Source organism: Pelodiscus sinensis, chromosome 17 (genome assembly GCF_052426305.1).
Source record: "Pelodiscus sinensis isolate ZL-2025 chromosome 17, ASM5242630v1, whole genome shotgun sequence".
NCBI lineage: Eukaryota > Metazoa > Chordata > Testudines > Trionychidae > Pelodiscus > Pelodiscus sinensis.
In genome coordinates this window covers 31917071-31939396 of record NC_143068.1, presented here as the reverse complement: position 1 = coordinate 31939396, position 22326 = coordinate 31917071, and the positions used below count along the sequence as shown (strand labels likewise).

The 22326-nt window shown below is 46.1% G+C and overlaps 2 protein-coding genes and 1 non-coding gene across 3 annotated transcripts in view; all 3 read left to right on the top strand.

The window, feature by feature from the left end:
* Positions 1–3166, top strand: part of TPD52L2 (TPD52 like 2) — a 51650-nt gene extending 48484 nt beyond the window's left edge. The window contains exon 8 of the mRNA XM_006132471.5: positions 2770–3166. Within this exon, the coding sequence (XP_006132533.3) occupies positions 2770–2841 (72 nt within the window). The 3' untranslated portion in view covers positions 2842–3166. The remainder of the gene's footprint in view (positions 1–2769) is intronic.
* A 7070-nt stretch (positions 3167–10236) lies between these two features.
* TRNAE-CUC (transfer RNA glutamic acid (anticodon CUC)) lies at positions 10237–10308 on the top strand. Its single transcript has one exon. It is a non-coding gene; the product is annotated as a tRNA-Glu (tRNA).
* A 2561-nt stretch (positions 10309–12869) lies between these two features.
* DNAJC5 (DnaJ heat shock protein family (Hsp40) member C5) overlaps positions 12870–22326 on the top strand; it is a 65431-nt gene continuing 55974 nt past the window's right edge. The window contains exon 1 of the mRNA XM_075900992.2: positions 12870–13165. The gene's annotated coding sequence lies outside the window, so the exon portion shown is untranslated. The remainder of the gene's footprint in view (positions 13166–22326) is intronic.

Genomic DNA, 22326 nt, shown 5'->3' with positions numbered 1-22326 from the left:
TTTTGAACACAACCTGCATGAGTCAATTGTACCCTCTTCTCCCCCCACCCCCCCATGGCAGCCAAAATAATCCCTGCCCCTGCTAGGACCTTTGTCTCACATGACTGACGGCTCTATTCTCTTAATCCCAGCAGAGTGATTTCCTAGGCGTTCACCTGAGTCACCCAAACTGGTTCTGTAAATTGGTTGGTACGGGCCAGTAGAATCTTCCAAGCTAGTAGTTCAGGCTTTGTCTCTTAACCTGTTTTCTGAGGAGTGGCTTATATTGAGCCATTGTTCCCTTCTGCCTTCCCTGACAACTCCTTTATTAATCAATGTATATATACAGAAAATATCTCCAAAACCAGGTCACCAGGCGGTGTTCATAAATTATTAAAAGAAGGTTGCCGGCAGAATGTGGAACGTAACCTCATTCCCTTTTCTCTGGCTTTTTTTTTTTAAACATGGTTGTTTCTTGTTGCTCTGAATTTATAAGTGCTTCTATTCAATGGTCTGCATTTTAACTGCGGGTGGAGTTTTATTCCCAGCTGTGCTTGCCCAAGATTCTGGGGCTAATTTTTACCCGGTTGGATACCTTTTAGTTAATACTGATGTTTCTCCCATACTCAAGCTGATGACTGCATGGCAGTGACACTGCATCTTGGACCCTCTCCGACCACTCAGAAGGATCCTTTTCTGACCCCACAGTTGCTGTATTTCTTTTCATGGTTGTAAGGAAGATATTCATGGTGCAAACCTCTGGGACTCCATCTAATGTGTAATGTTTCTTAAGCACCTACCACTGGGATATTAAGACAGTGATATCTATTTACTCTGTGCCCTGGACAGGTGTTTTGATCTTGGGTCTCCCTCAGTGCAGCTAGAAAAGTGGGCAAGATTACAGTTGTTGGATGGAAAATGGAGCTAAACTATCTGCCTGAGAGGATCTGCTGCTCACATATAAAGGCGTATCAGAGATTCACCTCATCCTGGAGAATTTGATACTTCATTAAAAAACAAACAAACCCAACCCTTGGGGTGACTGAAGTCAGCTTTTGTAGAGAAGTAACTCAGGCACGCAAGGCTTGGCCACTTTCCTGTGCCAGTCTGAAAATTCACAGTGTTGAAAAGCAGTTCTTTCTCAGCAACAGGAGTTACAACATGCATCCACCAAGGGCCATAGAGATGGGAAATGAACAAGCGAACAATCAAAGCAGGGAGTGGCTGGATTTCAAATGGGTGGTTTGTAACTTTAATTTTCAATAATCCATCCCCGTCAGTGAAAATATTTTAATTGAAATATAAGGGCATTAATAATTTATATATAAAAAAGCCATCAACTATGGCAGCGGTCCCAAAGGACCAAAACACAGATGAAGAAATCTGATTTTTCTCCTTTTAATGTCCAAGAGGGAAAGCTTTCTGCAGTTATTGTAGATCCGGGGAGGAAGAGGGGGAAGGAGAAGGACTGTTTTTGGGTCAGGGGCCAGGGCCGCTGACCCACAGAAAAAAATCAGTGGGGGACCACACACAAGTGAGAAGCAAAAACAACAAAAAAAACCCACCCCTCACTGTCACGGCCCCTGACTGAGAAGAAGAGAAGCTTACAGCCTAGGCTGTCCCAGGCTAGTAGAGTGTGTTCTCCAGCACCATGAGGGGATGACAGAGGGGCCGGACCACCAGAGCGGGCTGCCCTAAGCTTTGGTAGCCAAATTCAGCTCCTAGGCTTTAGGCTCCCCACCCCGTTGTAGGTAAAATGTGTCTCGGGTTAGCCATTACCCTCTGTTTCTTCAGTTTTGGAGGATTAGAGAGAAGCATAAAACTGACATTATTCTTAAAGAACATAGTCCGTGTCTAAACTACAAGGCTTTATTTCGAAATAATGGCGAGCTGGAGGACTTCTTACTCCAACTCCTGTAATCTTCATTTTACGAGGAGTAAGGGAAGTGGAAAGAAGAGTGTTCTTCCTTCGACTTCAGTGTCAAAAGCTGAATTAAGCTGTTTCAACTTAAACTACTCAATTGACGTTGCTGAAGTGTTGTAGCTTATTGTGGTTTCAGCCCTGCTGTGTAGACACGGCCTTAGAGAGTAAGCAGTTTGGAGTGGGGATCATACCCTGAATTGTTTGCACAGGCTTTGTTCCCTCTAATGCAGGCATGTCCAAAGTCCGGCCCGCGGGCCAATTGCGGCCCGTGTTCCGGTTTAATATGGCCCCCCAGGTAATTTGGCAATATCTATCTTTTATGGCCCCCAACGAATCCATATGTATTGAGATGAATACATTGTAAAATTTCAGTTAATGTCAGTTGGTCTAAATCAGTTATAAATATATTTGGACACAACATGTATACTTGGTGTTATGTTCCTGTTCATATTTTTTTAACTTAAAAGTTGACAGACAACCTTTATTACCAATAATATGTAATGTACTTTACAATGTTCCTGACATATATTTCAGCTTCTTGGATTTTTTTTTCATCTGGCCTTCAGATATGAAAGGCAGAGTGATTTAACACCTGTTTAGATTTGTCATCCATGTGACGAAATGAAAAGTATGCCGTTTGCAATAAACTTTGCATAAAATAGTTAATTTGCATTTAATTTTAATGGTTCAAAGAATGTCAGGCAAAATGGCCAGCCCTCACACATGTTCACTTCATCAAATCTGGCCCTCTTTGAAAAAAGTTTGGACACCCCTGCTCTAATGCATTGGGGACCTGATTCTGTTGAAGTCTGGGTGCTATAGGAACATAAATATTATTGAATAATAATGAATTATCTTCCATTTAGGAGCAGCCCACAGCTGGAGATAGGATGGACCGTGGATCTGTCTCAGCATGTAATCAATTCAAGGAATACTAATGAGCATGTTTATCTCTCTCTTCACTTGCTTGGAGCATTATGAGGTCACAGCGTAGCTCAATTCTGCTTGGTGATTTTTCAGAGTGGGCACTTGTCTACCGAGGTAATGAATGGCACTACTGCAGCATTACAGCATTCAGCCTGATTATTTGATTAGTGAATGCATTATAATTTATTTCTTAAAAATGTAGCTCAGGGTGGTTAAACAAGGTGGTTAAATGTCTGTCAGAATGGTGAAGCTGTACTAATGCATATTACTGCAAGAAGTGATCTCGTCCAGACCCTTGTATGGAAGCAGCAGCAAATAAATGTATGCCATTCTTGACAGTTTGTTCAACCAGTTCTTAAAAATCACTGATAACAGGGATGCTATGAGCTCCCTTGGAAATTTATTCCAGAGTATGACAATCCTTATAGGTATGGGCTACGTCTACACTGGCAGCGTCTTGCGCAAGAACTCTTTTGCCGAAGAGTTCTTGTGCAAAAACTCTTCCAGAAGAGAGCGTCTACACTGGCATGTGCTTTTGCGCAAGAGCATCCATGGCAGTGTGGTTGCTCTCTTGCGCAAGAAAGCTCTGATGGCCATTTTAACCATAGGGCTTTCTTGCGCAAGAAATTCATGTTGCCTGACTACACTGGCCTCTTGCGCAAGAACAGTTGCACAAGAGGGCTTATTCCTGAGCGGGAGCATCATAGTTCTTGGGCAAGAAGCCCTGATTTTATACAGTAGAACGTTGGTTTACTTGCGCAAGAACACACAGCTAGTGTAGACAGGCAGCAAGTTTTTGTGCAAGAGCAGCTGCTTTGGCGGAAGATCACACCAGTGTAGACACAGCCATGGAGTTCCCCCTGTATCTAACTTAAATCTTTCTTGCTGCAGATGAAGCCCATAACTTCTTGTTCTACCTTCAGCAGACATGGAGGACAGTTGTTCTCTTTCTAGCAGCCCTTAACGTATTCGATTACTGTAATTGGGCTCCCTTTAAGTCTACTTTTCTCAAGACTAATCGGCTACGTCTACACTGGCATGATTTTCTGCAAATGCTTTTAACAGAAAAGTTTTCCGTTAAAAGCATTTGCGGAAAAGAGCGTCTAGATTGGCACGGATGCTTTTCCGCAAAAGCACTTTTTGCGGAAAAGCATCCGTGCCAATCTAGACGCGCTTTTGTGCAAAAAAGCCCTGATCGCCATTTTCGCGATCGGGGCTTTCTTGTGGAAAACAAATCTGAGCTGTCTACACTGGCCCTTTTGCGCAAAAGGACTTTTGCCCGAATGGGAGCAGCATAGCATTTCCGCAAGAAGCACTGATTTCTTACATGAGATCGTCAGTGTTCTTGCGGAAATTCAAGCGGCCAGTGTAGACAGCTGGCAAGTTTTTCCGCAAAAGCAGATAAACGTGCCAGTCTAGACACAGCCATCATGTCCAGTTTAAAAAAAAAAAAACTCTTCTCATAGATTTTGTGGCAGAGCTCAGGCTGTGCCTCCTGGGTCCTGCACTCCCTGGGAGGTTTTTGTGTGCCTCAGAGGTTCACGGTGACCCTACCACTGCCGCATGCTTTTCTCAGAGGCTAGGGTACCCCGCTTCATGAGCCACTTTTATCATCAGCCAGTCCCTAGTTTAGAGGGCGAGCTCCTCCACAGTCCAAGGGTCCTTTTCCCCTGTTAGCAGCCCACTGGCAGGGGTAGGGTTATGGGGAACTCAGTCCCACTCACTTGCTCCAGGGCCTATGTGGCAGCTCTTACCTTTATCCCCACTGAATAGCAGCCCCTCCCTGGGCTACTTCCCCAAGCACTCCCTCTATACTGCTTCCCTGGTGTCTTGGAAGAAACCTCCCCCTTGCAGCCTCTAGCTTTTTCCCTTGCCACTACCCCTCCTTGCCTGAGAGGAAGGCTTTTATAGTGGGTCGGCAGGCCTTAACTGGCAGCAGGTGTTCCAGTAGGCTGCACTCCAGGCCTGCTCCTGGTGAGTTTCAGGTGCCTGTCTGATCTGATGGCTGAGCAATAGTCTCTGGCAGCCTATTCAGGGAACATGAACCCACACACCCAACTCCCTGAACCCACACACCAGACTCCTGCAGCCCACTGCCTTCAGATTGCCACCATTTTCAAAGCCTTTTATACTTTTTGCTGCTCTCCTCTGCTCTCTATCTAATTTCTCCACATCTTTCCTGAAGCATGGTACACAGAACTGGACACAGTGCTCCGGCAGAGGCTTACTAATGCCTGGTAGAGTGGGACAGTTACCTGCCATGTCTTACCTATGGCCCTCCTTTAACGTACACCAGAATGACATTTGCCGGATATTTGCAGCTGCGTCACAGTGTTAGGCTCTTCTTCCATCTGTGCTCCACTACAATCCCCACATCTCTTTCCTCAGTACAGTGGAACGTCTCTGGTCTGGCACTATTGGTTTGGCAACATGGATGGTCCAGGAGCAGAGCTGGTCTGGTGACCAGGGAATCAGCAGCCAGGAGCAGAGCTGAGCCAGCGGCTGAAGAACTGGCCAGGGCTGAGAGCAGAGCCAGTCTGGCAGCCAGTGAGCCAGTGAGCGGCAGGGAGCAGCCTGGCTGGGGTTGGGAGCAGAGCTGGGTTGGCAGCTTGAGGGCAGGGAGCCCGTATGGGTCCAGCAGTGGAGCCCAGTGGTAGGTGCCGGCAGTGGGGTTGGCAGCTAGGAGAGGAGCCCAGCCATGAGACTGGCAGCTCCCTGGGAGAACCCAAGGGCCTGCTGCAGAGGAGCTGGAGTTGACCTTCCCTAGGCAGCAAACTCCTTTGTTCGGGATTCCTCAGGCTCCGAGGGTGCCAGACCAGGGAGATCCAACATATACTACTACTTAGCTGTAGTAAGATGAAACAAACGCCCATATAGCACAGGCCTGATTTGAGGCCTGAGGCCTAGCTAACCCTGGACAACACTTGGCTAATATAAAGCAAAGCGAAGCTGTGAGCAAGCGGCAGGCCCTTGCTCACAGAACTTGGCACGAATAGGGCTGAGTGTGCAAAACACGAATTGGTAATAGGTCCAGGTGTAGAACAGTAATTGGTACTGGTCAGAGACTGAAAGTATATTCCAAAAGGATGGTAACAGCAGCTCGTTAAAAAAGACCTTGGTACCCTCACTCCCCACAGATACCGACCCAGGTTCAGGAAAGGGTCTGAACTGTCAGCATGATGGATAGAGATGTTCGAATCAAGCCACGACGTGATGGGTGGTACCTAAGTATGTCAGAGGGTGGCAGCCTGACACTTCAGGAGTGATGTGTAGCGGTTCGGTAGAGTCTACTGGCAGCTGTGACTGTACTTTGATTCACAATAAACCTGGCCCATCTGATTTATAGTCTTTAGGGGCTCTTCTTGGAGCCTGCTATGGTGACTAATTGCGCAAGTCAACATGGCCCACACCACTGAGTGCACACGCACACAGCCTTCTGGTTATCCTCATCGGTGGAGCAGGAGACCTCGGAGGACACCATGACAGTAAATCCTGACCCTGCTACACTAGCCAGTTGTTCCCCGTTTTGTGTTCGTGTATTTGATTTTTGCTTTCGAACTGTAGTATTTTGCAACTCTGCGCTGGTCTTGATTGATTTTCATCTGGTTGATTTTAGACCAATTCTCCAATTTTGCCAAGGTCATTCTGAATTCTAATCCTGTCCTCCACAAGTACTTGTGACCCCCTCCAGCTTGGTGTCACCTGCAGATTTTATAAGCATACAGTATTCTGCATTTCATTGTCCATGCCATTCATGAAAATTTTGAATAGTACCAGGCTCAGGACAATCTCCTTAAGGGTAATAAAAAGGCAAACTGGAACTGACTGACGGGTATCAATGCATGTGACACCCTTTGAACCTTCTACTCAACTCTGCAGAGCTTCTATGTGAGACTCAGTGCTTGAAACCCAGCTATGCCAGGGCTTCATGAAACACTGCAAAGGCACCAGAGTTCCCTGCTTAAACAATGGTGGATTCATATTTCCAAAGGCATAAGCTTGAAGGAAGTTCACAATTTCAACATCCTACATGGACAATGATATCACCATTGGGAGAATAAACAGACACATCCTGGAAATGTAAGCAACTGGGACAAATGCCCAGACTTTGAGTCTTTTTTTGTGTGTGTACATAAAAACATGAAAGTGATATATTACTGTGCTATAGCTGCCATCTTTCCTGTGCAAAACAAAAACCATCTCAGTCATTTTAAATAACACACATACCACAAATTGACAGTCATGATTAAAGGTGGGTTACAATAAAAAGGATGCTTTTAAAGATGCCTTAAAACATAGCTCAAAATAAGCTGCGTTTATTTTTATGTGTTAAAAGCCCAAATGCCAACAAGACAAATGTGTAACTTCAAATGTCTCTGAGTGACTTGAAAACACAAAACAAACATGTCAGTCAGCTTTCCTCGAACGCTGTGGACATGAGCTATCGTGGAGACCTAGTAGAGTATGGAAGTGACCTCGGAGTGGTCAGATGCACACCTTTTCTAGCATTTGAAGAGATTTGGCAAGTAACAGAGATCCTCTGCAATATAAAATGGTAAATGAAGCATCTTCCAGGGGAAAAATCTTCATTTTATCTGCTCCTCTACTGTGTTCTCCATCTGAACTCCATACACTGTTTCGGTGCGTCTAGACTGGCAAGATTTTGCGCAAAAGCGGCCGCTTATGCGCAAAAACTTGCCAGCTGTCTACACTGGCAGCTTGAATTTGCGCAAGAGCACTGACTTTGTAATGCACAAAATCAGTGCTTCTTGCGCAAATACTTTCATTCTCCCACTCAGGGATAAGCCCTCATGCGCAAGAATACTTGCACAAGAGGGCCAGTGTAGACAGGCACTTATTTTTTTGCACAAGAAAGCCAGGTGCCTAAAATGGCCATTGGAGCTTTCTTGCGCAAAAGCGCGTCTAGATTGGCACAGATGCTTTTGCGCAAAAGCACTTTTTGCGCAAAAGCATCCTTGCCAATCTAGACACTCTTTTGCGGAAATACTTTTAATGGAAAAACTTTTCCGTTAAAAGTATTTCCACGAAATCATGCCAGTCTAGACGCAGCCTTTGTGCATGGTGAATGTTAAGCCGGGAAAGCAGACTGAAATGGAACCAAGTGATGTGATTTTGGGAGGCTTGAAAGCGAGATGTATAATGTATGTATCTCACTAGTGCCACATCCTCCATCAGGCAGTGGCCTACTTGGAGGAGAAGACTCTTGCCCTCACAGCTAAGAACAGAGGGCGGAGAAAGGAAAAAGAAAGAACTTTCTCCCAGCAGGCAGCTGACCTACCAGAAAATATCTGTACTAATGCGGGCAGACCTGCGGTGCCAGCATCAGACTCCTGAGTCATCTCAGGACCCATATGTAAATCAGTGACAGATCATCCTCCAGTCGAGGAATCACCAATGATGATTTATCTCACCCATCTCATTTCTCTTAATCTCTTTTGCTCAGATTTAAAAAGGAAATCCCTACTGAGGCAGAGAGAAAGTGTGAAAGGTTGGTTCCAAGCAGTTAAAATTTGCCAAAGTTGATACCAAAAGCTTAGCAAGACTGGACATTTATATGGGTAATGAGAACACCTAGGGTGCTTATAAATTATGCTAACAAAAATTCTAGAAGGGAAATTAATCTTTGTGGTTTGGGGCTTTAAACCAGTTGCTATTAGAGATTAAGATGAGTTCAATGTGGGGGTCTGAGTATTCCACATCTGCTGCGGCAGAGTTCTTACAGCCTCCTCTGGAGGTGTAAGCTGCTGCCAGAGACTGGATTCTGGTGGGATGACTCTGGGGCTACGTCTACACTGGCATGATTTTCTGGAAATGCTTTTAACGGAAAAGTTTTTCGTTAAAAGCATTTTCGGAAAAGCGCGTCTAGATTGGCAGGACTCTTTTCCACAAAAGCACTTTTTGCGGAAAAGCGTCCGTGGCCAATCTAGATGCGCTTTTCTGCAAAAAAGCCCCGATCGCCATTTTCGCGATGGGGGCTTTTTTGCAGAAAAGAAATCTCTGCTGTCTACACTGGGCCTTTTGCACAAAAGTCTTTCGGAAAAAGACTTTTGCCCGAATGGGAGCAGCATAGTATTTCCGCAAGAAGCACTGATTTCTTACAGTAGGAAGTCAGTGCTTTTGCAGAAATTCAAGCTGCCAGTGTAGACAGCTGGCAAGTTTTTCCGGAAAAGCTGCTGACACAGCCTGGGAGTCTGCTAAGTTCCTATGCTATAAGCACCTGGAAAATTAAGATTTAATGGAAAGTGTTAACTACCCTGAACTCTAGGCATTAGCCCACCACTAAGATCCATGCAGGGCTGACGAGATGTGCCTTGTATGTCGTTTGACTCTCATCACCTCTTCTTCTCTCCTACCTAGCTGCAATAGCTTTGCATCTAGCCGGGTTGCAAGGAAGCAAGCCCCAGGAGGAGACTGCAGCTCCTCCTCCCAGGTCAGCAAGTGCCACTGTCGTGGTGTGTGGCGTCCGTCTGCCAGCCACGTGCCCCCCCCCCCCCGTTCTCCCTGCTGTCACGAGGCTATCTTGCAGCTCCTCCCAGCCACAGCAGCGGGGGGGGGGGAGAGGGGATGTGATGCAATGGTAGAAGAAGCTAGATGGGGGACATGTGAAAAAATGGGAGGGGGGGGGCAGAGGCTGAAAAAGGACAGGGGAGCATGGGGACCAATGGAAACAGCCCCGAACATCTATTGCCCCAGCAATCTCACCCCAGCCTGGCCATCCAGGGTGATGCCCCAGGCTTTACCTCCCAGTCACTCCTGCTCTCTTTCTGCAGCCCTCTGACTCCCCTAAGTGCCTAGCTGCTCCCGATTCCAGCTAAGCCTCCCTTGCTTCTGGGGAGGTGTCAGGGGAAAGGCTCCTGCCACCCCCCTCTCCTCTTCTGTTTAGCTGGGGCTGGGGGAGAAAAGGCATCAGTGATTTTTTTTTCATGGCTGAGAAATGTCACGCATGGCATTGCACAGAAGTAGATCAAATGACCACAGCTAAGAACACGCTGGGCAGGTTTTCATAGGCAAGTCTGAGTCTGGAAGCTCTGAAGATGGTTGAAGAAAGGCGGTGCTCTTTGGAGCATGCAGTGTAGCATCATCCAAGTCATTCTAGTTAACAATGATGTATTGGCAGAGCACGTTAAATGTAGGCAGAGCATTCAATGGGCTGTGCTGTCTTGCAGTCTGACCCAGGATATTAGAGGAGGGAGGTGACGTAATACCTTTTGGGATTGCACAGAGCCTTTCTTCAGGACCAGCTCTAAAGCTTCTTTCTGTCAACAACAGAAGCTGCACCAATAAAAGGTGCTACCTCCCCCACTTCCCCTTGATAGACTAGAAAGGGAAATGAAAATAAATAATTGATAAGAAGTTAAGGGTGTAGGAACCTTTTCTATCAGCGCTCCCTGGTGGTCTAGTGGTTAGGATTCGGCGCTCTCACCGCCGCGGCCCGGGTTCGATTCCCGGTCAGGGAACATGGCTTTTTTTTTTTTTTTAAAAGATTAGGGTTCTTATTCTCTCTCTTAATTTTGGAGCCCTAAAGGTATTACACGAGGAGAGGCGAGTACAATACACTGATTTGCCTATTTAAAATACAACTGTATCCTGGCCTTCAGCAGCTGTCCCATAGCTACAGAGGAGCTTCTCCATCTTTTTCTATCTACTACTAGGGGATAATTTTCCCCCCCTGGCAAGAGCAGTTGCAAAGTTGGGAGGGGGCCAGAAGTAAAATTATATTTACTGGCTCCCTTCGTGCTTTTCCTTAGTGACATACATCCTTGATTAAGAGGATTACAAAAGGCTGTTAGTGAGGGTGGAAGTGGCGAATCTTGCTAGGAGCGCCACAGTGAGTTCCAGCAGCACCCATGCAACCTGGTGCAAAGCCCCCCGCCAGTACCTAGCAGTGCAAATCCACCCTGCAGAAATTGTAACAGTAGCAAAGTAGACTATTCAGCTGGCCCAGGTGTCCCTACCCATGCCCTAGTAGAGTTTGCAACTAGGGATATGAAATCATGAGGGCTATGTCTACACAGGCATGATTTTCTGAAAATGCTTTTAACAGAAAAGTTTTCCGTTAAAAGCATTTTCGGAAAAGAGCGTCTAGATTGGCAGGACGCTTTTCCACAAAAGCACTTTTTGCGGAAAAGCGTCCGTGGCCAATCTAGACACACTTTTCCGCAAAAAAGCTCCGATCACCATTTTCGCGATCGGGGCTTTTTTGCGGAAAAGAAATCTCTGCTGTCTACACTGGCCCTTTTGCGCAAAAGTCTTTCGGAAAAAGACTTTTGCCCAAACGGGAGCAGCATAGTTTTTCCGCAAAAGCACTGACAATCTTACGTGAGATCGTCAGTGCTTTTGCGGAAATTCAAGTGGCCAGTGTAGACAGCTGGCAAGTTTTTCCGCAAAAGCAGATGATTTTGTGGAAAAACTGGCCAGTCTAGACACAGCCGAGTGGTGTGGAGAGGGTGACTAAAGAAAAGTTATGTACTTGTTCCCATAATGTAAGAACTAGAGGACACCACGGCTGTGTCTAGACTGGCCAGTTTTTCCGGAAAATCAGACACTTTTCCGGAAAAACTTGCCAGCTGTCTACACTGGCCGCTTGAATTTCTGCAAAAGCACTGACTTCCTACTGTAAGAAATCAGTGCTTTTTGCGGAAATACTGTGTTGCTCCCATTCAGGCAAAAGTCCTTTTGCGCAAAAGGGCCAGTGTAGACAGCTCAGATTTGTTTTCCGCAAAAAAGCCTCAATCGAGAAAATGGGGATCAGGGCTTTTTTGTGGAAAAGAGCGTCTAGATTGGCACGGACGCTTTTCCGCAAAAAGTGCTTTTGCGGAAAAGCGTCTGTGCCAATCTAGATGCTCTTTTCCAAAAATGCTTCTAATGGAAAACTTTTCCATTAAAAGTACTTCAGGAAAATCATGCCAGTCTAGACACAGCCCACATGAAATTAATGGGTAGCAGGTTTAAAACTAATAAAAGAAAGTTCTTCACACAGCGTGTAGTCAACCTGTGGAACTCCTTGCCAGTAGGACTACAACACAGTTTAAAAAAGAGCTACATACGTTCATGGAGGTTAGGTCCATAAAAGGCTATTAGCCAGGGGTAAGGAATAGTGTCCCTGGCCTCTGTTTGTCAAAGGGTGGAGATGGATGGCAGGAGACAAATTGCTTGATCATTGTCTAAGGTCCACCCCTCCCCCCCCCCTCCCCCCCCCCCCCCCCGGGGCACCTGGCACTGGCCACTGTCGGCAGACTGGATAGGGGGCTAGATGGACCTTTGGTCTGACCCAATATGGCCATTTTTATGGATGTAAAAGAGTAGTCAGTAGTCCATTACTTGCATTCCCCCCTTTTTGCTGCCTCTGTATCAGAGGCAGCAAGGTGGGGGAGGGGGGTGGTGGTGTGTGTGTGTGTGTGTGTGTGTGTAAAGCAGAAGTTGATGGTGATGGGAGCTGCCTTAAAAGACAGTTCCCCCCAGACCATCATAGCACTGGGAAGAGGCAGGATAGGAAAGCAGAGGCACAGCAGGAACCAGGCAAGAACAGGGAAACCAGGTTTCCCCTTATATTTTCCACACACACACCATGGAGAATAGTGATAGAAATGTAGCCGTGTTAGTCTGGGGTAGCTGAAGCAAAATGCAGGACAATGTCGCACTTTAAAGACTAACAAGATGGTTTATTAGATGATGAGCTTTCGTACTACTCAATTAGTTGATCAATCCAAATGTATCATCCCTACTGGCAACCTCCTGCAACCCCAGAGACGGGAGGGGGAGGAGGAGGAGCATCCGCCTCCACCGCATGCTTGTTTGGAGCAGGATACAACCATTCAACGAGCAGCAGGACCCTTCCCCACTCCCCCCCTCTTTACCAGGCCGCGTCTGACGCACAGCCCAGCCGGTCCCTGCCCAGGTGTTTCCCAGCAGGGCCACGCCCCCTCCCCGCCCAGACACCGCCCCCTTTGCCGGGGTGAGTGACAGGGGCGCGCGCACGCCTGCGGCCGAGAGGGGGAACTCCGCATGCCGGCCCCGCCCCCTGGGAATGTCGCGAGCCGGGGAAGGCGGCGTGCGCGTGCCCGCGGCACGGGAAGGGAGGAAAAGGCGTGAGTGAGCGCGCACGCCGCCTCCCTCATCCTCTGACTGGCGCCTCCCCCGCCCCCTCGGCTCCGTGTCGCCGGTCCCGCTCGCTCGCGCGGCTTGGCAGCGGCGGGGGCTGCTGAGGAGACGCGGCCCGGCCCGTCAGGAGGAGCCGTTCCCCCCCCCCCCGCCCGGGAGACTCTCGCGCCCCCCCGCCGGCGACACCCGCTCCCCGGCCCGCTGCGGGCGCAGGTGAGTGAGGGGAGCGGGGGGGGCCGGTCCGCTCGTCCCGCGCCGCCCCCCCCCCCCCCCCCCGCACTGTGGCGCCTTCCAGCCTCGCTAGCGCCCGGGGCCGGCTCGGCGGCTGGAGGCCAAGATGGAGCTGATGCTGCTGAGGGGGAGGGTCTGACGCTGCAGCACAGCCGGGGGGGGGGCATCGCGGGGGGGGGGGACACGGGGGGAGGGATGACGCCATAGTAGGGGTGGGGGTTGGAGTGGTGGGGCATGGGGGGGCGGGGGTTGGAGGAGGGAGGGGCGGGGGTTGGAGTGGTGGGGTTGGGAGGGGCGGGGATGGGAGGGGCGGGGTGGAGGAGGGGGGCGTGGGGTTGGAGTGGGGGGTATGGGAGGGAGGGGCGGGGGTTGGAGTGGTGGGGTATGGGAGGGAGGGGCGGGGGTGGAGGAGGGAGGGCGTGGGGTTGGAGTGGTGGGGTATGGGAGGGGCGGGGGTGGAGGAGGGAGGGCGTGGGGTTGGAGCGGTGGGGTATGGAGGGGTGGGGGTTGGAGTGGTGGGGTATGGGAGGGGCGGGGTGGGGGGAGGGCGTGGGGTTGGAGTGGTGGGGTATGGGAGGGGCGGGGGTGAGGGCATGGGAAGGGTGGGAGTGAGGGGTAAGAACATGGGGGGAGATGAGTGCATGGGGGGGTGTTGGGAAGGTAGAGTAGGGGTTCCCATTAGAAAGTGGAATTTTCCTCATCCCAGTTACCACTACTTTGCTCTCTGCTTGGTGTGGATCATGAAACAGGCTATTAGAACATTAGTTGTCTGGGAGGGATTAGCTGTTGGGGGGCAGTACTAGGGGTCAGGGATTATCTCACTTTCTCATAATGTTTGTAAGGCAGTATTAAAAAATGGACATTCTATTTTCCCTGGGAACCTCTTTTTTCTTGGGGGTGGGGGGAGAAGACAGTGAAGAAAGCTCTGCTTCCCCTTCCGTCCTCAAACACTTTTTCATACCTGATAGGGATTTGGGGGGGGGGGGAGAGCGGATGCCTTAGTGTGTGCTTGTATCCACGGTCTTTGGTCTTCAGAATAACTAAATCCCGAAAGCTGATAGAAATAATAACTTTGCATTTAGGGCTTGTGTTAACTGAGGCTCATAATGATAAATGACAGTTCAGGGGATTTCAGATGATGGTCTCCCCCTGTGTTGCATGGGATTTTTATAATTAGTGGCTGCTCAGAATATTACACACTTGAGTTTTGTTAAATGATGTGTTAAGAACAAATGGAAAAGTTAGTTTTTGAAACAGGAATTTGAAGAGGGATGGGAGAACTAATTTATTTTGTGCTGCTTTTTGCATTGTGTGAATGAAGAATATTCTATGAGGTGATTTCAGTGGTATTCTTTTGGATGCAGTGATCATTTGCTTATGCTTTATCTGTATCTTGCAATTGTATGCATAATGGCATAAGGCAGTTGACTTATTATTGGAGTATATTACACTGATGGAACCATTTTTCCCTCAGAGAAAGGTGAAAGCCATCCATGTCTGATGCTGGCGCTGTGACACACACAGAAGGAAATTTTCTGCTTTTGTGTCCTGCTTGTATTTGATTCATTGAAGTATCAATCTGCAGTGAGTGTGTGCAGAAAGCCATTGCTACGTGTCTGTGTTTGTTTAATGCAGTCTCATAGGCAGCTGTGTAACAAAATGCTTATGCAAGTGTGAATGACAAATTCAGAAGATCATCTTGAACGAATATAAAGGCGAGCCTGCATTTACAGCAGATGTCTGTCTTCAGTCCATGCTATTTTATTAATGCAGTTTCTTTTGGGAAAAGAAACACTGATGTTATGTTACATTGTATCTGACATACTCTATCATTGAAACAAAAACTTGTAGGTTGGAGCCAATGTAATGGTTGGCTTTGTCAATGTTTCAGCCATCTCATTGGGTATAGTAAGCTATGATAAGCATGTGATTCTAAAAAGAGCCACAGGTTTTTTTTGTTTCATGTGAAGATTGCGGTGGCAGGTCAGGTATTGGCAGTTATGCAGAAGAAACATTTGTGTTATATTTGTTGAGCACTGGAGAAATTCATTTAAACTTTTAAGAACAATTTTAACATCTTCCATACACAATGACCGTGGGCAGTTTGAATATATATTTTGTTGTTAGAAGTAGTCTGGTCTTAGACTGAGTAGTTAGTGTTGTGGGATAGAGGCCAGTGTAACTTCATACTGATGAGCAGGCTCTGTAATAATTCTAACTGTGCTGCTTTTTCTTAATGCAAAGCTGTATCTGGGAAGATACCATATCTAATACTCAGAAGGTAGAATTAATTTTAAATTTTTCCCACATTATATGTAATGAAAGCAGTGCAGGGAAGCGTGTGTTCGTATGTCCATTTTGTGTTTGTTTTGTGGGTAAGTAGTCTTTGGGCTCCAGCATTGTTGATCTAGCACCTTTTATGAGAACTAAGTAAATGAATATCCTCCCCTTCCTTGTGTGTTTCATCTTTAATATTGAATGTGTGCACAGTCTGAGCAAGACTGCTTATGGTGCAGATTAAGAAAATGAAATTGTTGTAGATGAGTCACTTTAGTCTGATACTATTTATTTTCTGCTACATGTTTCTTATATGCCATGTTAGTAAGTCATAGGTAGTAGTGTCTAAATATCTTAATACCCCCAAACAGAGCTGACTTAAATGCATGGTATAAGTGCACTTTGTAATATGTTTTGATATGAGACTGAAAGTAAAGTGTGTTTTGCCTCTTGCTGTTTCTAAGTCATTAATACAGGCCTTGGCTGTGCAGGTGTCAGAAGGCCTTTCAAAAGAGTATGACTAATCAGTGCATCTCCTGCAGTGTTTCATAGTTAAAATCCCAAGAAACCTATATTTTGATAAGTTTATTTTTGTAGCTCAAGTACATTAAGTACAGTAATTGATGTAATTTCACTGAGTTTGTAAATGAGATGTTTGAGGCTGTCTTGTATCAGAGCAGTCATTGGGATTCATCACCACTTATGAAGTCACTCACAGATTATTAGCAGCCAACCAGATAGTTGTTCTGGACAGATAATGAAATGACTTACTGAATGGGGTCAAGATTTTTCGTCTTGTATTCGTACTTAGAGCATCTATAAAGTCATCCGTGGGAGCTGTTGGGTGCTTAGTACTGTACTTGGGAAATTAGGCAAGTAGAAAAAATGTAACTTTGGGGATCCCAGCTTTAGGTTTCTTGGCCTAGTTGAATTATTGCTGTTTAACAGCATTTCTGATTATTGATGCTTGTACCTTTGATCATACTTGCTTTCTTTGTAAACTTTAAATATAGATAACAAAAATCATAGCATTATAGAAATGTAGGGCTGGAAGGGACTTTAAAGTCATCTAACCCTGAGTCTGTGCCCTGAGGTGGGACCAAGTAAACCAGAGTATCCCTGACACTGGTTTATCCAACCTGCTATTATTCTGTGATTGCAATCAGGTTCTCCCTCAGTTTTCTTTTATCAAGACTGAATCTGCTCATTTGTTGTTGTTTTTTTTTTTAACTTTCCTCATTGGTCAGGTTTTCTTAACTTTTTTATAATTTTTGTTTCTCTTTTCTGGACTTTACCATTTGTCCCCTTCTTTCCAAAAGTATGGCTCCCAGAACGAGGTACAGTACTCTAGCTGAGGCTTCACCTATGCTGAACAGAATAGGGCAATTATTTCTGTTTTATAGGAATTATTTTCTTGGTTAATACACTCCAGAATATTAACCTTTTTGCAACTGTGCAACATTGACTCATTTAATTTGTGATCCAGTATAACCCCCATAATTTTTTTGAGCAGTATTATTGCCTAGCCAGTTATTTCCCATTTTGTATTTGTGCACTTGATTTTTTCCTTTCTGAATGTTCTACTTGTCACATGTCTTGACTGAAGTTCATTTTAGGCTAATTCCACACTTTCTCAAGGTCATCTTGAATTCTGATCCTGACCTTCGAAGTGCTTGTGTGACCCCTTCCCAAGTTGGTAGTGATTTGCTGATTTTATAAGTGTATTCTTCACTCCATCATCCAAACCATTAATTAAAATATTGAAAAGTACTGGACCTCAGCAGGACCTCACTAGATACACCCTCAGTTTGATAGTGAACCACTGATAACTGCTTTTTGAGTGTGGTCTTTTCACTTGTTGCACACTCACCTTATAGTATTTTTACTTAGACTGCATTTTCCTAGTTTGCTTGAGAAAGTCATGTGAGACTGTGTGGCAAAAGCGGTACTAAATCAAAGTATATCATCTTTACAGCACCTTCTGCCCCATTAGGCTGGTAAGAGTAATAAAGAAGGGTATTGGGTTGGTTTGGCACAATTTGTTCTTAATAAGTCAGGTTGGCTATTCTTTATGACCATGTTGCCCTCTAGGTCAGTCATGCCCAAACTTTCTTGTCATGGTGCCCTCCTCCTCTTACCAGTAATGGCATTTGTCCATCCCTCTCCTCCATTATTGCACATGTGGCTCAGCAGAAGAGCTTGGCTGACAGTGAAGTTGAGGGCGGAACTGGGGATGAGTGAAGGAGCTGGGTCTAGAGGTGGAGGAGGAGTAAAGGCAGTGCTTGGCTGGGTTTAGAGCAGGGCAGTGGTCCCCAACATTTTTGTGTGGCAGGTGCTGCACCAGTGGGTGACGTCATTCCGCTGCGTCGGCTGGCCCTGTGCTAAGTGCACCTGTGCTGGCACCAGACCCCATACTGCGGCCATTTCACTGCTCTGGACCGGCCTCCCTGCTCCTGCCGCATCCACGGCAGGTTCTCTCACTGCCGGCGCTTCCCCACACCCCGTCACGGCCGAGTTCGGCCCCACAGCGCATGCAGCCTGTCCTCCCCCAGCCATCCCGTGTCACGACTCCGACTAGATGGGTGTGCATAAATGCCCCGGCAGGCGCCATGGCGCCCGCGGGTACCACGTTGAGTACCACTGGAGCAGGGGATGGAGTGGAGCTGTGGTCTGGGGCAGAGGAAGTCTGGATGGTGCTCCCACCCTGTTTCCAGTTGGAGGCTGGCCTGGGCTGAGCCTTCCATCTAACATTCCTCTCTGCCCCCCTTGGGCAGAATGCCCCATAGCAGGGGTGGGCAAAATCAGGCCTGGGGGCTGGATCTGGACCGCCAAGCATTTATCTCTGGCCCACCCAGGTGATTATCAGAGATGCAATTTACAGCCCTCAGTGTGTGTTCAGCTGCCCATTCTCCCAACTTGCTCTGTCCTGCAGCAGGCCTGCTGCCAGGATTCTACTAGTTGTGGGGGGAGGGGGGAAGGGAGAAGGGAGGGAAGGAAGTGGGCAATGCTGAAGTCAGGATGTTCCCCTGCCCCTAAGCAGAGCAGGGGTTGGGGAAAGGGAGACAGGGGAGCTGCTCCAGTCTGAACCATGGACGGTAAATGACTCAGAGGAGTGCCTGTCTTAAGAAGCAGTGCACTGTTTCTAAGATTTCAGAACTCCTGTTTGCGTGCTCTCTGACACACACTCTTCTCCCCATACATACCCCATTTCTGTAGAGAGTGAAGACAGAGCTTGACGTCTCTCAGAAACTTACCCAGCAACAACCAGCCCCCACACAGTCACTGCTACACACACGCTCAATCTTTGTTGTCTGTCTCACACTTTCTCTCTAGCCCCAGCCACACCTTTCCACCTGGCCCATGACCATGTTTCAAAACTAATGAAGTGGACCTCCCCCCTGCAAAAATTATTGGCCACCTGTACCCCACAATTTGGGAACTACTGCATTAGATTCTTACACATTGTTAAACAATACAGATGAACATTTTATTAAACCAATTTTTTTGCACTTAAGTCATTTTCACCGTTGGTATTAATATGTAATGCTACATAGATTTTTAATTGGCAAATTATACTGCAAATTAAATGTAACACCTGTAAATAATCTTTATGAATTTAGAAATCAGGGAATCTTCTTTAGAAAACCAAGAATAATTTAGAAATAAGAAATGGTGGTGCAAATCTTTCATTACCATAAAAATGACTGTTTAATAAATTCATAATTTATGCTAATAGCGGTTTTCTAGCATTTTCGTTTATGAAAACACAAATATTGCAGTAGAGATAGTCAATGATGTTTTTGAGCACTTGTAGAGGAAATAAATTAACAAGTGGGAGGAAATGACGATGGGTATTTTATGTGCTCTTAGCAATTTTTTTTAAAGATTTTATTCCTTTAGTTGTGTGCATAATATTTTAGGTTTTATATTAGCAGTGAGTTAAGCACCCAGAGATTAGGATAAATTTTTAAATAATCATAGTACAGTAAAACTCCAATTGTCCAGCATCCAGTGGTCCAGCACTCTCGATAGTCCTGCACCAACTGGAACCCAGAAGTGCTCTGGCCAGCCGAACAATTGGAGCTGCTCCGCACTGCTTCCCCAAGTCTGCCGCTGCTGAAACTGACCAGCGGCGGATTTGGGGAAGCAGAGCAGCTGGGGTGCTGCCGAGTTGGTTCCGCAGTGCCGCCCCTCACCCCCCTGCTCGGTGCCCGGTGGCACCCCAGCTGCTCTGCTCCGCGCTGCTTCCCCAAGTCCGCCGCTCATCACTTTCAGCAGCGGCAGTGGCGTACTTGGGCAAGTGGTGCGGAGCAGAGCAGCTGGGGTGCTGCCTGGTTGGTTCGCAGCGCTGCCCTTCACTCCCCTGCTTGGGGATAACTACTGCAGTCTGAGGGGTGGGGAGCCTGCTCCCCTCCCCTCCTGGAAACTCTGAGGTGGCGCGGGACTTCCCCCGCCTTCCTGCAAAACGGTGGAGGGTTTGCCCCTTGCCTCACCATTCCCCGCCCACCCCCCCCTGGATGCAGTGCAGGTCCCGGCAAACCCATCACAGCCCCTCCCCTGCCTCAGTACCTCCCCATACTCTGGCATATCCGATAATCCAGCACTGCCTAGTTCCCAAAGGTGCCGGATTATCGGAAGTCTACTGTAAATGAATTGATCTGAAACTTTTTTTGGTCCAAAAGTGACCATTCCTTTAAGTTTTACGTCACCATTAATACTTTGCAAGGTTGCACCATTATGGTTTGGGGGTCAGTATAAAGGTAAGTTCAAGTAAGGATCGTACTTCTAGCTAGAAAATTGAAACACTCCATGTTAGCTGGTGTTCCTTTGGAAGCTAACACAAGACAGTTGTTTTTTCCCCGTAGGACCTAGATCTTTGCTAATTGTCTTCATTCTTTTCACTTTCTCCTCTCTCCTCTGCAACTGGCTGAACGGATGAGTGAGTAGTACAAGGAAGGGGAATTTATTTGTAGGGGGCAGCTGTTACTGGGTCCCTCCTGGGTGCTCCAGCTTCGCTGATCTGAGGAATGAAGGTTTTAAAAATTGCTTGGGTCTTCTGTTTGACATGGTGTTTTCATTATTTGAACCCAGACTTGTAAACTGTGACAGAAAGAAGGCACAAAGAACACCAGTTCACTAGTGTTGATCTTGTACAGACACCGGAGATAGCTATATCTGCACCTAACACTAGATGTGTCATGATACTAAAGTGTGGGTGAGTTGAGTGAGAATTGAGTTCAGGGCTGATGAGGAAAACAAAATGCTCCATTTCCTGGTCTGGTGGAAAAATACCTTTCTGACCCCAAATATAGCAATGAGCTTAACTATGAACATGTTAAAAAGAATCACCATAATTAATATTGCTTGTTTCTGAATTCTCCAGATTAAATGTCTTAGTTTTATGGCCACAAAGAATGGCTAATAGAAATCTTTTGTAAATAAGCTGTCTCAGTACTTTAGTATGGTGAAAGTCAGAAAACTTCTGGGGATCTATGGGAGTCTGAAAAACAAAATATTTTGAAAACAAAGCAGGCTGAGGTGGGTGTGGTCTAGAAGGTCTCACATTAATTCAAAGCATGAGAAAGATTGACAATCCTTTATGATAAGGATTAAGATTTTTAGGAATTTAATTTGCACTTTGATACAGTACTAAGGGCAATAAGAATAGTAGCAAATGATAGCTATAGGTAGCCAATAAAATGCGCGCGCGCACACAGACTGTGTGTGTGTGTTTTAGTTTTGCCAAACTGCATTCTTGGCATATCACAGAATAAATTACCAGCATATGGTATCAGATACTTACTCCAGCATCACTTTTCTTTCCAGGGCAATATAGTAATTATTGCAATGTATTCAGTGTATTTTTCTGCTGATGTTTTTGCTGATGTTTTCTTCTAAACTATGAAAGTTAGATTTGATAACGTGTGATTGGACAACCAACATATTTTTCTTTATTTTAAATGGAGGCAGGGGATTTGAATCTGACTGTTTAGTAATCTAACAAGCTCAGTGTTTAATTTAGTGTTTCAATTTGATTTTTCAGATCTCCATAAAACAAACGTAGAGCTCTGATTAGAAAGGATATACCTTTTATTACCTTGTGAAATATCTTATGCATTATTTGCATGAAGGAAATTAGATACATTGTTGAATCCTCTGTGTAGCAACATCACAAATAAATACCAAGGATTGAATGTGCACTTTCAATGAAATGATGATGGTAATTTCCATTATATTTGGTAGCTGTTTCTAGATCCTTTGAAAATTTAGTACAGTTTTTGGAGCTGTACCCATTTTTCTCACATCAGTATCTTTGCATTGGTTTTTTTTTCTTGGATTAGAGCTAATGGGGCTGCTTGTTGGTTATTGCTAACTGTATTTACCAAAAATAAATTTTAAATTAAAATATACATTTCCGAAGTTCCTGCTTTTTTTTCCCAGTAATGCTATAACCATCTATGATACCAGCATGGTTTGCAATCCAGTATCAAACTACAGAACTGTTTTATTTTTCTAGACTTAGTGCTTTAAAGAAACTGTTTAAAATAGTCTGCATTAGTGTTAAGTGTGTGCTGGAATGTATGAACTTTCAGAATGCTGCACCTGAGTAAAATGTTTTGCTTGTTATCAAAATGTCTATATTGAGTTGTTTGAAGAACATTTGCAGGGTAGTTGGTTTGCCACTGGTCCTTCAGTTGTTGGGGTTTGAATCAAGATGGTTCATAATCCTGCTGGAAGGGCATAACAAATGGGGTTCCGCAGGAGTCTGTTTTGGGACCAGTTCTGTTCAATATTTTCATCAATGATTTAGATATTGGCATATTCCTATTAAGTTTGCAGATGATAGCAAGCGGGGAAGGGTTGCA